The 14,342-nt window shown below is 35.2% G+C and overlaps 1 protein-coding gene across 1 annotated transcript in view; it reads left to right on the forward strand.

Annotated features, from left to right (window-relative positions):
- Positions 1-14,342, forward strand: part of ATRX (ATRX chromatin remodeler) — a 256,836-nt gene that overhangs the window by 68,308 nt on the left and 174,186 nt on the right. Inside the window, exons 5-8 of the mRNA XM_060137872.1 lie at positions 6,150-6,205; positions 7,109-7,161; positions 8,047-8,171; positions 11,200-11,313. Coding sequence (XP_059993855.1) covers positions 6,150-6,205; positions 7,109-7,161; positions 8,047-8,171; positions 11,200-11,313 — 348 coding nt within the window. The remainder of the gene's footprint in view (positions 1-6,149; positions 6,206-7,108; positions 7,162-8,046; positions 8,172-11,199; positions 11,314-14,342) is intronic.

Consider the following 14,342-nt stretch of genomic DNA (forward strand, 5'->3'; position numbering starts at 1 on the left):
GGTTATAACCTAAAACTGTCTTCTAGATATGGAGATATTAGCTAAGAGCCCTTCCCTTCACCCTTCCTCTTACCCCTCCTCCAGCATATCAGCAACTAAGTACAGGACTATATCTAGCTCCAAGAGGTGGATTAACATAGACGCTCCCAGAAGACACAGCCCTTCCTAAAAACCAACAAAAGGGCATTTATTAAGGGGTTATTTTACTACCTCTACTTTTAATATACTTTGGGCATTAGGACTTGCTTATTCTTTGATACACAGCAATATTAACTAAAACACACAAATAGAACACTGGTTAGACAATCTGAACTTGTCTAAAGACTCATGGGCACAGATCCCTTCTCTGTACTTCCTTCCTGTCTGCTCCCGCCTCCCCACCACCCAGTGAATAGTCAGCTTACTCTACAAGACTCAAGTTTAACAATTTCCACTCCCCAATACAACCATTCCTATGAATTAACAGGGAAAAAAAACTTAAAAGGTGTTACTTTTAACTCTCTATTTTCAACATATGTTGTGTACTTTTACACATCTAGAAAGATTAGATGTTTCAAATACAGATTTAACTTTGTCCACTATGTATACATGTAGTAGCACTGAAGAAACTGCACACAAAGGCTATAGTCACAAAATGTCTCCTAAACAGGAACACTCTGGCCTAGAAGCTTCCCCTTCTCATCTCTATCAACCCAGTGGACAAGAATAATAAGCAACTGTAATGCTTAGAGGGGATTTTAACAATTTTACTTCCTCCAGTTGTTTTCAGAAGTCTTTCCTATGAATTTTAACACGAAGTGTACACAATGTATTTATCGGCTATTTTTGTCATACACTGGCAACCTCTTTAACATCTAGGAAGACTAGATGTTGTAAATTTGGACCCTCTGTCCTTTATGTACACTATGTACACAGCCAAGTAAAACAAAATGCAGAGACACACCAGACAATGTTTAGTCTTGGTATAAAGCCCTTTACACTTTCTTCTTTCTCCCTGAACCAGCACAAATAAAATAATGTGTACTGCTCAGAGATGTGGTTTGATCATTTTGATCACTCCATTTCTAAAAGACAGTATTTCATATGAATTTAACAAAAGGATATATCTACAAAATATGTTACTTCACTACCTATACTTTTAACATACTTTGTGCACTTCTAAACATCTAGAAAGACTAGATGTTTCAAATAAGGACTAAAGTTTGTCCACTATATACACAGTAGTGTTGAATAAACTACACACATGTAACAATGGTTAGGTCTGAAAGTGTCTTCTACATAGGAACATTCTAATCTAGAACACTTCATTTCTCCCAGTACCTCCTTTCTGCCATCCATCCAACATTGGGCAAGTACAGGCACAGGTGTCACTTAGATGTGATTTACAATTTCACTTACAAAGGCCCTTTTCAATGAATTCAATGAAGACGGCCTTTCAATGAATTTTAACACAAAGTGTACAAAATGTGTTAGTTTACTAACTCTACTTTTGTCATACATTGGCAACCTCTTTAATATCTAGAGACTAGATATTATAAAATTGGGACCCATTGGTCCAGTATATACAAAATATATACAGTAAAGTTAAACAAAATGCATGTAACATACAGAGCAATGGATAAGTTGAAATGTTCTAGTACCTGCTAGCAAAACATCTTTTGCAGTCTTCCCTCCCACCTCCCTAAACCCAATGAACAAGCACAGAGTATACTGTTCAGAGAGGAGGTTTAACAATTCCATTTCCAAAGACAGTGTTTCCCATCAGTTTTTAAAAGCTATTTACAGGAAGCATTATTCTACTAAAACTACTTTTAAATACATCAAGCACTTCTAAACATCTAGAAAGAATAGATATTTCATATAAGAACTTACTTGTCCACTATGTACACAGCACTGTTAAATAAAATTGCACACATGTAACAATGGTTATAATCTGAGGTATCTTCTAAATATGACCATTTGGCCTGAACCATTTCCTCCCTCACTTCCTTCTCTCCACCGCCAATCCAGTGGACAAGTACATGCATATGTAATGCTTAGAGGTGGCTGTACAAATTCATATCCAAAAGTCATTTACAGAAGACAAGCTTTCCTATGAATTTCAATAAAGTATACAAAATGTGCTAATACACTGGCAACCCCTTTAACATGTAGAGACTAGATGTTGCAAAACTGGGACTCAATTTGTCCATTATATACACTATATACACAGCAAAACAAAATGAACATACAAAAAATGGTTTTGTCTGAAAATGTCCTGGTATGAACACACTAGCATATTACCTTTTGCAATTCTTTCCCTCCCTCCTCCAAACCACTGAACAAGTATAGACAATAGTATACTGCTCAGACAGGTGGTTTAACTTCCCAAAGACAGTACTTCCTGTGAATTTTAGCAAAAAGATATTTACAAAGTGATATTTTACTACCTCTACATTTAACATACGTTGGGCACTTGTAAACATCTAGATGGACTAGATGTTTCAAATAAGGACTTAATTTGTCCACTATATACAGAGCAGTACTGAATGAACTGCACATATGTAACAGTTATAATCTGAAACTGTATTCAAAATACCAGCATTCTAGCCATTCTAAGACCAACCCCCTTCTCTCTCTCCCCCCCACCAACCCAGAGGGCTATCATGCTCAAATTTTCAGAAGACAATCCTTCCTAGAAATTTTAACACAAAATGTACAAAATGTATTATTTACTATTTTTGTCATACACTGCCAACGTCTTTAACATCTAGAAAGACTAGATGTTGTAAATTAGGACTCATTTGTCCATTATATACACTATATACACAGCAAAGTGAAACAAAATGCAGGAACATAAAAAAGACAATGGTTAATCTTGCCTCACTATAAACACACTGGCACAGAGCTCTTTGCACTTCCTTCTCCTCCCCGCGACCTTGAACCAGTGCACAAACAAACACAGTGCATACTGCGTACTGTTCAAAAACGTGGTTTGGCCACCCCTCCCCCCACAAAACAACATTTCATACGAATTTTAACAAAAAGATATTTACAAAATGTCTTTTTACTACCTCTACTTTGAACATATATCAGGCACTTTAGAAGATCTAGAAAGACTAGATATTTCAAAAAAGTACTTATGGTCAACTACACATACAGTAGTAAGGAGTAAAATGCACACACAAAACAATGGTTCTAATATGCAAATGTTTTCTGTGACCAGTCTGGCACAGAACCTTCTTTTCTTCCTCCTCAACGTCTTCCATTCCATGTCCTCTAACCCACTGAACAAACGTGGACCTCTGTGGCTCCTGATGTTGCCTCTAGAGGTGGTCAAACAACTCCATTTCGAAAAGTCATTTCCAGAAGACATTTCTTTTCTACGGTTTTTTTTTAAAGAAACAAATGGGCATTTACAAGACATGTGACTTTAACTCTATAATACGTCGGCAACCTCTTCACATCTAGAAGGCCTATATGTAGAGAAAAGTTTTCTTTCCAAAGGTTGGGGGGAAAGTTGAGAGCAGCTTTTTCATATTATATACACAGGCCTTCTATAAACGGCCAGTAAATCTTCCCAAAGGATGGCTGGCACTTCCTGTTGGCCGCGTGTGGTACGTTATAATACCATTTCTATCTTCCGACATCGAGGTCTTGGTAGAACGATGACCAACTGCCCGATGACCCGCTAACGTTCCACCCATCGTCGACCGGGGCTCCGCTCACCTTCCGGGCCTGTTAAGGCCTTTGTCTGTCATTGTCCGGACGATGTGAGGTCTCGTCCAACTGGGGCAGAGAGGTCACCTCAGGTCCCGGATATGCGTGGGCTCCAAGGCCGAAGGGTGGCTGAGCTGGCGTCCACATAGAGCCCCCTTCCCGGGCCCTCGAAGCTCTAATGGCCCTCCGCAGTGTTCCAGTGGCCGCTATTTTTCTCACCCTGCCACGCCCAACGCCCAAAGGCGCGACGTCCTCCGTGGCGTGACGGAGGCTTGCCTAACCCCTGCAGCGTGGGGTCAAGAGACCCGGCGGTGGGTGGGATCTGGGCTCCGAGGGGCCGCCGCCATTAGGTCGCGGAAGTGGCGGTGCGGGAGCAGTTTGTTGCTGCTTCCAGGCTCGGGCCCTGCCAGTGGGCGGCTGCAGCGAGGGCTCTGGGGCTCGGTAAGACACAGCCTGAGCTTGTCCCGGGGGCCCCCCAGTTCACCTGCCGACCAGAGGCCGGAGGGCCTGGAGGGCCCTGGAGGGCCCCGGGCTAGAAGGCCGCGATCCGCTTCTCACCGCGCTCTCTGCCGGAACTCGAAGGTGTTTATATAAGTAAAAATATTTAAAACCATCTGTGTGCAGTCCATCTGAGTGGACTTTATTTTCAACTTATTTGGGTAAATATCAAGGAGTGTGATTGCTGGATCATGTGGTAAGAGTTTGGTTAATTTTGTAAGATATTGCCAAAAGTTGCTGGACCATTTTGCATTTTTTTGAGCGGTGAATGAGAGTTCCTATTTCTTCACATCCTTACCAGCATTTTGTGTTTTCAGTGTTCTGCATTTTGTCCATTGTAATAGGTATATAGTGTTATCTTAGTTTTTAAATTTCCAATTCCCGAATGACATATGATGTGGAGCATTTTTTCATATGCTCATTTTCCATTTGCATATATTTGGTAAAATGTCTTCAGATCTTTTGCCTGCTTTTAATCATGTTGTTTATATTATTATTGTTGAGTTTTGGGTTTTTTATATATTTTAGATAATAGTTCTTTATTAGATATGTCTTTTGCAAGTATTTTCTCGCAGTCTGTAGCAGAAAGACATGTCTTTCATTCTTTTGAAGTTTGCTAGTATTTTATTAAGGACTTTTACATCTGTATTCATAAGTGATGTTGGTCTTTTTGTGGTATCTTTTCTGGTTTGGTACGATACTGGTCTCATTGAATGAGTTGGGATGTGTTCCCTCCTTTTTTACTAGAAGAGTTTGTGAAAAATTGGTGTTAATGCTTTTTTTCTTTTTGAACGTTTGGTGTAATTTGGTGGTGAAACCATCTGGACCTTTGCTTTTCTTTGTGGGTAGTTTTTTGATTACCAATTCAGTCTTTTCAGTTATAGGTCTATTCACATTGTCTCTTTATTCTTGTGTCACTTCAGTAGTTTGTGTGTGTTTAGGAATTTGTCCATTTCATTTAGGTTATCTAATTTTTTGGCATACAGTTGTTCATGATATTTCTTTATAATCCTTTTATTTCTTTAAGGTAAGTAGTGGCATCCTCTCTTTAATTTTTCATTCTAGTAATTTGAGTCTTGTCTCCTTTTTTTCTTGGTCCATCTAGCCTAAGTTTTTTTTTTCAGTTTTATTCATTTTTCCAAACAACTTATTTTGGTTTTGTTGATTTTTCTCTATTGTTTTCTATTCCCTGTTTCATTAATTTCTATTCTAATCTTTATTATTTCCTTCCCTCTGCTTCCTTTAGGAAGTTGTTTTTCTTTTTTTAGTGTCTTATGGTAAAGGAAAATACAGTTAATGTGATTTTATTTTTAGTAGAAGATGGAACTTAAATTTTCTTCTAAGAGAAAAACCTTGAACAATTACAGTAGGAAATATTTTGATTACAAACTGCTCTTTTCAGAAATGCTGTTTCAGAAGGGATTAGCGTGTCAAAAGAGAGTGATTTTAATCAGAAAACTCTTTTTTTTTGGTTTTTTACATGAATTTCTTTTTAACATCTTTATTGGAGTATAATTGCTTTACAATGGTGTGTTAGTTTCTGCTTTATAACAAAGTGAATCAGTTATACGTATACATATGTTCCCATATCTCTTCCCTCTTGCGTCTCCCTCCCTCCCACCCTCCCTGTCCCACCCCTCTAGGTGTTCACAAACCACCGAGCTGATCTCCCTGTGCTATGTGGCTGCTTCCCACTAGCTATTTTACGTTTGGTAGTGTATATATGTCCATGCCACTCAGAAAACTCTTTTTTAACCAAAGCAATATTATTTAAAAAAAATTTATTGGAGTATAGTTGATAGAAAACTCTTATATTTTAATGTGAGTAAAGTACTACCAATACTGCCATACTACATAGTTTGAAAAATAGGTTCATGGAATCGTAGGTATTGGTGTTCTATTTGATAATGCACCAAAGAGATAAATAATGTTTTTACTTCTTCTCTTTTAAGATAAAGCCAGTGGTTCTGGAAATAACTCTGATATGATGGAAAACAGCAAGGAAGAGGTAAGAATAATTTGAAGCATTTAAAAGATATTTATTAATTAATGCTAATCAACTAGAGTATGTCATCAGGTTGCTTTTATTTAATACATGCATGTGTTTGAGTTTACTGTTATACCCAAGTATTATTACAGTACTTCATTTTGGGTCGTTGTCCACTTTTTGATGGTGTTCATTGTTTTTGTTATTGTTGTGGTTTGCTTCAGCTGTATAGCTAAAGTCAGACAACTGAAGGCTTGCTAACAGATAGGTATTTGAGTGTTATTATATTGCAACAGTGGTGCCCAAGGTGGTGGTTATGGGCATGACCCCATGGTTCTGAGATCTCTCAAAACTGAGTATTTTAGAGTCTCTTAAGCAGTATTATTGGAACCCATCCTGAGGTCCTTCACCTGATACCCCAGCCTACACTACAGTTTTAGGATTCTTCCCACCTAGTGTAAAAAATTGAATCCAATAAAATATACTGATTATATTGGCAAAACCAAGGTAAATTTAGTATCTCAAAGGAAATCGTGGAAGGTATTCTGTGCCATATGTTAGGATAGAGAAAGTGACACATGTTTAGATCCTTAAAACTCTCTGCCCCTGTTGGGATCTGATTACCTCTACACCTTTGTTTTGTCTTTGTTGGCTTAGGCTGAGATCATGATATAGCAGTGTATCATCTTCTGTACCTCAAAATTCAACAGTAACAATTTAATGAAAAAAATTAATCTTAAATCAAGGAAACTTGAGAGTAAATTAGAATTAGTTTTTGAAGTTCCTTTTAGAAAAATACTTTAGGCATAAAAATTATATCTCATTCTATCACTATATTAGACATCTTGGTATAGGGAAACAGTTAATTGTAGGGATGTTTCTCTGAGAGTTTTACTCACCTTTGTATTTATTTCTCGCATTTAGGGAGCTAGCTCTTCAGAAAAATCCAAATCATCAGGATCATCACGATCAAAGAGGTTGGTTGATGTTGAAGGGAAAAAAGTTACTTTCTTTTTCAGGTTGTTTTATTTTCTTTTTCTTAGAATAATCTTTTTTTCTAAACTTAAAGCACTCTGTTCTCAGTAAACTATTTTATACAAACATATATATTTTTAAAAGGGCAGTATAGTATAATGAATCTCTTGTATCCATCACTTGACTTTTAATTTTAATTAAAAATTTCCCAGGAGGGGATTTATTATATATTAGTGGCCCTGGCAATATGTAGATAATTTGTCAGATAATATATGTGCTTTAAAAACAAGGAGAAAAGGGGAAATGAAATGTTGAATGCCTCATGAGGCAATCTGAGTTTTTTAGGGTTATATGAAATTGTCTAGGATGGGGACTGGTAGCCATCATAGTTATGAGGAAGTTATAAGAAGATCAAAGAGTGGTTCAAATACTTGTCTGTGTTAAATTGTCAAAGTGAATTGTACGTAACAACTGAAACTACTTCAAAGCATAATGTAATGCATAATATAACTGTGGAGTGTAGTTTGTATTAGAAGTTTGCAATTTATTCTATTGGACTTTTACTTTTTTGAACCAGTGGAAATGTCTCTTAATAATCACAGCTTGCTTGTTATTAACTTATTCCCTAAAGTAGTGATTCTTAAATAGGAGTTCCCTTTAAAATCTTCCTCATAGCTTTTTCAGAATGCACATGCTCTGATCCTCCCAAGACCTACTAAATCATAATATTCAGTTATATGGTATAGAGATGTATGCTTCCCTAGGTGATTCTGGTATGTATCCCTGGTTAAGAGCCACTGCTTAATCTAAACATGTTATTTATGTTACTTGGGTGTTTTTCCAATAGCAGAAATGTCCATAATTCTGTGGACTTAATTCTCTCATAGGAAACCTTCAATTGTAACAAAGTATGTAGAATCTGATGATGAAAAACCTTTGGATGAAACTGTAAATGAAGATGCTTCTAATGAAAATTCAGAAAATGATATTACTATGCAAAGCTTGCCAAAAGGTAAAGTGTATTAATTTTTCATATGAAGTTAAAGTTGAAATGCATTTTTAAATGTCATTACTATAAAATTGGAACTTGATTACTTTAAGCTGTGTGTGAAGGACCAAACCTAATATTTTGATAGTGATGGTCTGGAAATGTATTAGTATGGTAATGATAATGTGTGTTACTGAGGTTCAAAATTTAGAATATTCAGTCAGGTTTGATAAGAAGACGACTTATTTTCTCTTTCCATTGGGTTTTAGAAAAGGGATTTTATTTTCCAAATTATACTTGAATGTGGAAGTTGGTTTAAAAATTTAGTATATTAAGTTTTGGTTCAGTAAATTTTAATGTGTTTGCTTTATAGAAAAACATAATGAATACTCTGAAAACTTCTTAAGAAAACATTTAAAGTCTAGTTTAGTCTTACTGCATTCTTAAATTCCCTAAGACGCAAAGCTGAAGTTACCTATTAAATTTGACTTAGGTATATTTCTTGTAATTATCTTTTTAAAAATGCCTTGTTACATTTCCTCTCAACCGTTGCATTTCTAACATTAAAAGTGCATTGATTAGATTGGGGCCTGGGCAGGGGTGGGGAGGGGGGAAGCCAAATGAAAATCTTGGACTTTTCATAGCCCAAGTCTGAGAGCAGTGTGATTACATGATGAGAGAATGACAAGGGTCTTGGTAATTTCATAGTGTTTCAGAAATCAACAGTTTAGATTTTTCTCTTTATTGAATAATATGTTTAAAGGCTCTTAGCAGATTTTTCAAATTTATTCTCACAGGTCATTTACAGCAGTGTTTACTACTTTATTCTCTTTCTCTACTTATGTGACACATTTTTTGATTATGGAAATTTAAAAAAATGATGAGTTAGGAGAATAATACATTGCTTTAGTAGGACAAATTGGGAGTTATAATAGATGAGAAATGAAATGAGGAAAAGAAATGAATGAGAGAAAGAAGAGAGAAGGAAAATTGATGGGCCTACCATTTACTTGGCTTTGAAAATCATCTGTGACAATTTTATGTAATGGTTTTGGTGGCCTACGGCAGAAACAACTAACATGGGAGTCTGAGTCCCATAGGCAGTGACTCACTTTGGATTATTACATTCTCAGTGGTTGTCACTGGGAGTCCTTATCATGGCCACTGGGTGAGCTAAGAACTAGGAATTCCAGTCTTTGTTTTAATGATATTGTGGAAGAGAGTTAGTATGGGATGTTACGAACCTGAACTAAGTGTAATTGTCTCCCACCAAACCAAAAATAGACCTGTTTCATAAGGTTAAATTTGATTGATTATAATTATTGTTATCATACTATATTGAGTATGTGTAAGTACCAGACTCTTAAAAAGTTAACTTATTTAATCCTCAAAACAATGCTGTAAGGTAGTTACTGTTTCTATTTGTAGAGATGAAAGAACAAATTCAGAGCTCAAGGAACTTTTTCAGCTTTAAATTGAGAAGCTAAGATTTGAACCCAGGTCTGCCTGAATCCAAAGCTAGTGAGTGTTCTTTCCACTCTGCTGCTTTGCTTCCATTTAGAGAAGAATCTTCAGAAAGAAATCTGGTTTTTTTTGGTTAACTATAAATCTTTAGCTTTTTTCAAATGCCAGGGCTTCTCTGAGAGTATATATGTGAAATGGTTGTTGTGAATAAAGATTTTTTCTGTGTGTGGAGATTATTTATATTTACCAGTTTGTAAAAACTCAATCCTCTGTGCCCTATTTCCCCCCTTTTTTCAGAGACTCAGAAGTTCATTTAAGTAGGTGCTATACCTTGCTAAAACTTGCTCGCTAAATAACATAGACCCATGTTTCAGGGAGACAGCCCCTGACAACTACCAGATTTTACAGTTGGCCCTCCGTATCCGTGGGTTCCGCATCTGCATATTCAGTCAACTGCAGATCAGAAATATTTGGGGAAAAAAATTCTGGAAAGTTCCAAAATGCAAAACTTGAGTTTGTTGTTGGCTGGCAACTATTAACATAGTGTTTACATTGTATTAGGTATTATAAGTAATCTAGAGATGATTTAAAGTATACAGGACGATGTATGTAGGTTATATATGCAAATACTATGCCATTTTATTTAAGGGACTTGAGCATCCACGGATTTTGGTATCCAAGGGGTCCTGGAACAAATCTCCCATGGATACTGAGGGATGACTGTACTTTCTTAATTGTTGTCAGTAATGCCCAATTACTAAGCCCAGCAATGTAGGTAAATGTGAGACCTGGACCCTTTTTACTATGCCCCTGCTTTATTTGCTCTTGAGAGATTAAAATGAAAACTTAAATTAGCAACCTCTCTCCTCAGTTCACATGTTTTACAGCTAAGAAAGTACATTCTTTCTAAAAGATTTCCATAGGGACCAACAATTGATCTCATTCTGCAATTTATTGTCATAGCACTTGAGCTTAAGTATCTTAAGGCAGTCTTTGTTTAAAACTCTTTAAGGACTTTGCAGGGTACTGAAACTTGGATGTATTATTTGGGAAATGCCACAGAATAGGTATAGCAGTAATAGCAGAATTAACTTCTCACATTGTCCCCCACTATCCTCCCCCAAAGCAATATAAAACAACCCCTTAAAAATCTTTTTCTGCATTTATGATTTGGCTTATGAGAAGAATAGGATGTCTTTTTAAAATTTTCTCTTCTGATCCTTTTGTTTTTTTAAACTGTGGAACTTAGCATGGATGTTCATATTCAGAACAGCTTTTGTGATAGGCAGTATAAAATTCAGAACTGGGCTAAGGCTTTATACTTTATTCACACATTTCTGTTATGAATCAGTACATAATACTGCCCCCCCCATTTTTATGAACTATATTCCAAAAAGTAATCTGTTGACACCTGGCCCTTTTACTATTTCCCTGTTTTATTTATTCTTGAGAGGTCCTTATACAAATACTGAAAACTTGAAAGAAACAAAACTATGTACCAGCAATGTTGGCTTTATCTGAACTGAAGTCTTGTACTTCACTTGCACATTTAATATGTGTAATGGTTTTTTAAATGAAATCATTCTAGGTACAGTGATTGTACAACCAGAGCCAGTGCTGAATGAAGACAAAGATGATTTTAAAGGGCCTGAATTTAGAAGCAGAAGTAAAATGAAAACTGAAAATCTCAAAAAACGCGGAGGTAAATACAAGTGAAAATGAAAACATGAGTTTAAAGTGCTGTTTATGACCATATTGGAAAATCTGATGTGCTTACTAAAAATACCTCCACTTTTCTGCCCATTGTTTTTTAAAAGCACTACTTAAAAATAACTTCTGTTTCTTTCTGAGCTCTGAAGCAGAAAAGGTTAAACACCATTTATCAAAATGCCTTTGCCTTCAGTGGCTATTAAGTTATCTCAAGAAGCTTACTATTTCCTTCTTACACATGTTAGTTCTGTAATGCTTATATGCCAGAATACCATGTGTTCCCTCTCACCCCGAAAGAATTTTAGATTTGGATAAAATCTTGCCTGTGGCCTTCAGGTAACTTTATACATATCTAAAACATTGTTTCACAGAGTGATGGACATCTGCATTAGTGTCACCTGGGGTGCTTATTAAAAATGCAAGTCCCTTGACTCCACTCATAACAATTTAGAATTTCTGAGGATGATGTCAAGACTCTGCCCCAGTTTGTTCTTATGTGCGTTCAAGTCAGAGATCTATTGATCTAAGGATATCAGTGCAGAGATGAGTAGGAAGGAGATGGGAACTAGAGCTAGTAACCTTCCCTCCATCTGTCTGAGCTGCCTTTCCCTTTGTATGTCTACCCTCACTTATACACACAACCATTGGCTAATCATCTGTAGAAAGTTAGCATAAGGAGGATTCATTTAAAAATTTACGACAGTGGAGTATGTGTCCCACTTGTTTGTGTGTGTGTTTAAAATAGTACCTGTATGTATTTTTTGGGCAGATTAAGAGAGTCAGAATCCATTACTGTAGGAAGAATGAATCTCTAAAAGATAGAACATGACACTAAGTTTCTAAATAGAAGTGTAATGGAAGCGTGTCTGTTAAATATTTATCATGTACATTGTGAAATTATAGCATAGTTCTTGGTGAAATTTTGTGAAGATTTTAATTTCAGTGCTATGTGATATCTTGATGGTACTAGTAAAATATATCTGTGTTTATAGTATATATACACATATATGTGTATATACACATATATGTATATATATGTGTGTATGTGTGTGTGTGTATATATATATATATATATATATAAGTTTTCAGATTCAATAATTCATTAGATTGTTAGAGAAAATCAAGGAAATGTTGTTTAGTCTTTTGTCCACAAGGGGGTGTTCTACCCCTCTCAAGCATAAGGAAGATTCATTGAGAATCTAATTCATAGTAAGGAAACTGCCATTGCAACAACAGAGCTCACCAAAGCTAAGTAGTATTTAAAATAAGAGAATCTGCAAGTAGAAGGTAATGATAAGGACCAGTAGTAAGAGTTTCTTCTTTTTATTTCTGATTATGGGTCCTCTAGGGAAGACAGATAACTAAGTGTATTGTGTCAAAATTAATATCTAATTGGTGGCTTTTGGGGAGGGACTCTGGAGCAGTCAGTGTCTCAAATGTGGATAACAGCTAAAAGGAGAATAAAAAAGAACCACAGTCATTGGGGAGGGTGTTTTTAGTGACACTTTACTATGCTGCTGGTATTTGGTCTGAGCTGATATGTCTCTGGAACATTTTATTGAGTGTTCTGTGTAAGAATGTTTATATTGTGCTTAAGGGAAAATGTATGTTTATAGCCATATAATAGCACTTAAAATCTTTCATGTTAATTTTTGTCTTAATGATTTTCTACATCTTTAAGCTGTCGGAAATCACACAGGAAATTTAACTATGTTTACTCATGTACACATGTACGAATAAACTAGTGATCTGAGGTACTGAATTGCTAGTTAATATTCAAACTTCCTAGGAAAGTTAGTTCTAAAATTGAATTCTAATATAGGAAACTGTCAAGAAGGTAAACTTTATACATAAAATAATCTTATAATGATTTGAAACAAAATTAAACACAAAGATATTGATCATTTCAGGAGCCATTGTTTTTTAAATACCATAGCCTATTTTGATATCCTTTCCCTAGTTTAATTGTTAGAAAACATATTTTACACCTAATTTTTCTATATGGCAGAATAATTTTGTTCTTTCTTTAAAACTGATAAAATGTATTGAGCTCAGAATTGAAAATGCCTCTTTTCCATTTATATACTATATATATTATAATCATGAAGATATTTCATAGCTAAAAATAAAAATTTAAAACATGCATGCATAGAAACAAGTATGTATACTAAAGTACCACTTGAGCATTTTACAATATTTGTTTCAGATCTCACTTAAATAAAATCTCACTTAAACTAATTGGTTTAGTCCTACTCTCATCTATATATCCTTCCTTTCACACCTCAGGTTGTGATTATTTGACGTTTGTATGCATGTGTGGTGTTTCCATGCATGTTTTTATATTTTTCTTTACATATTTTTATTCTTAGAGCATTTATTTTTCATTTAAAAGTATACAAAGTAGTATCTTGTATATATCCTTTTGTAGCATTTCTCATCCAATATTGATTTTGACATCTATTCATATCAGTAAATGTACAATCTAGTTTTTTTACTTTTTGCTCTTCTGTAGAATTTAGTTGTATGAGTAAACCACTATCCATTTTCCAAATGTGAAATTATTTCTAATTTTCATTTTCAGATTTTTCAAATTTGCTAATTAACACTGCAATGAATATCCTTTATATGAGTCATTGTGCACAGATGGGAGAAAGTCTCCAATGGATCACCTAGTTTTTTTAAATTCTTGAGTGATATATGTGCAAAAGCACATAGAAGATACTTAATATTATCTAACAGTGGATGAGCATTCAAACTCTAGCTTTTTGTTACCTTGTTTATATGAATGCAATCATTATTTGACATGAAAAAGCACACTGTATATTTATTTATGTTAAAAGAAATACAGAATATATGAATACTCAAGATCAAAACTAATGGAGGAGAATATGATTTAAAGGAAAATATTAGCAGCTTATATAGTAGGTCTTCAAATTCTCTGTATTTTCTGGAAAAGTATCATGGTGCCCTTATACCTTGGTTAAACTTTTTTAACTTATGCAAATAAAGATATTTGTGATA

This window comes from Lagenorhynchus albirostris, chromosome X, assembly GCF_949774975.1.
Source record: "Lagenorhynchus albirostris chromosome X, mLagAlb1.1, whole genome shotgun sequence".
NCBI lineage: Eukaryota > Metazoa > Chordata > Mammalia > Artiodactyla > Delphinidae > Lagenorhynchus > Lagenorhynchus albirostris.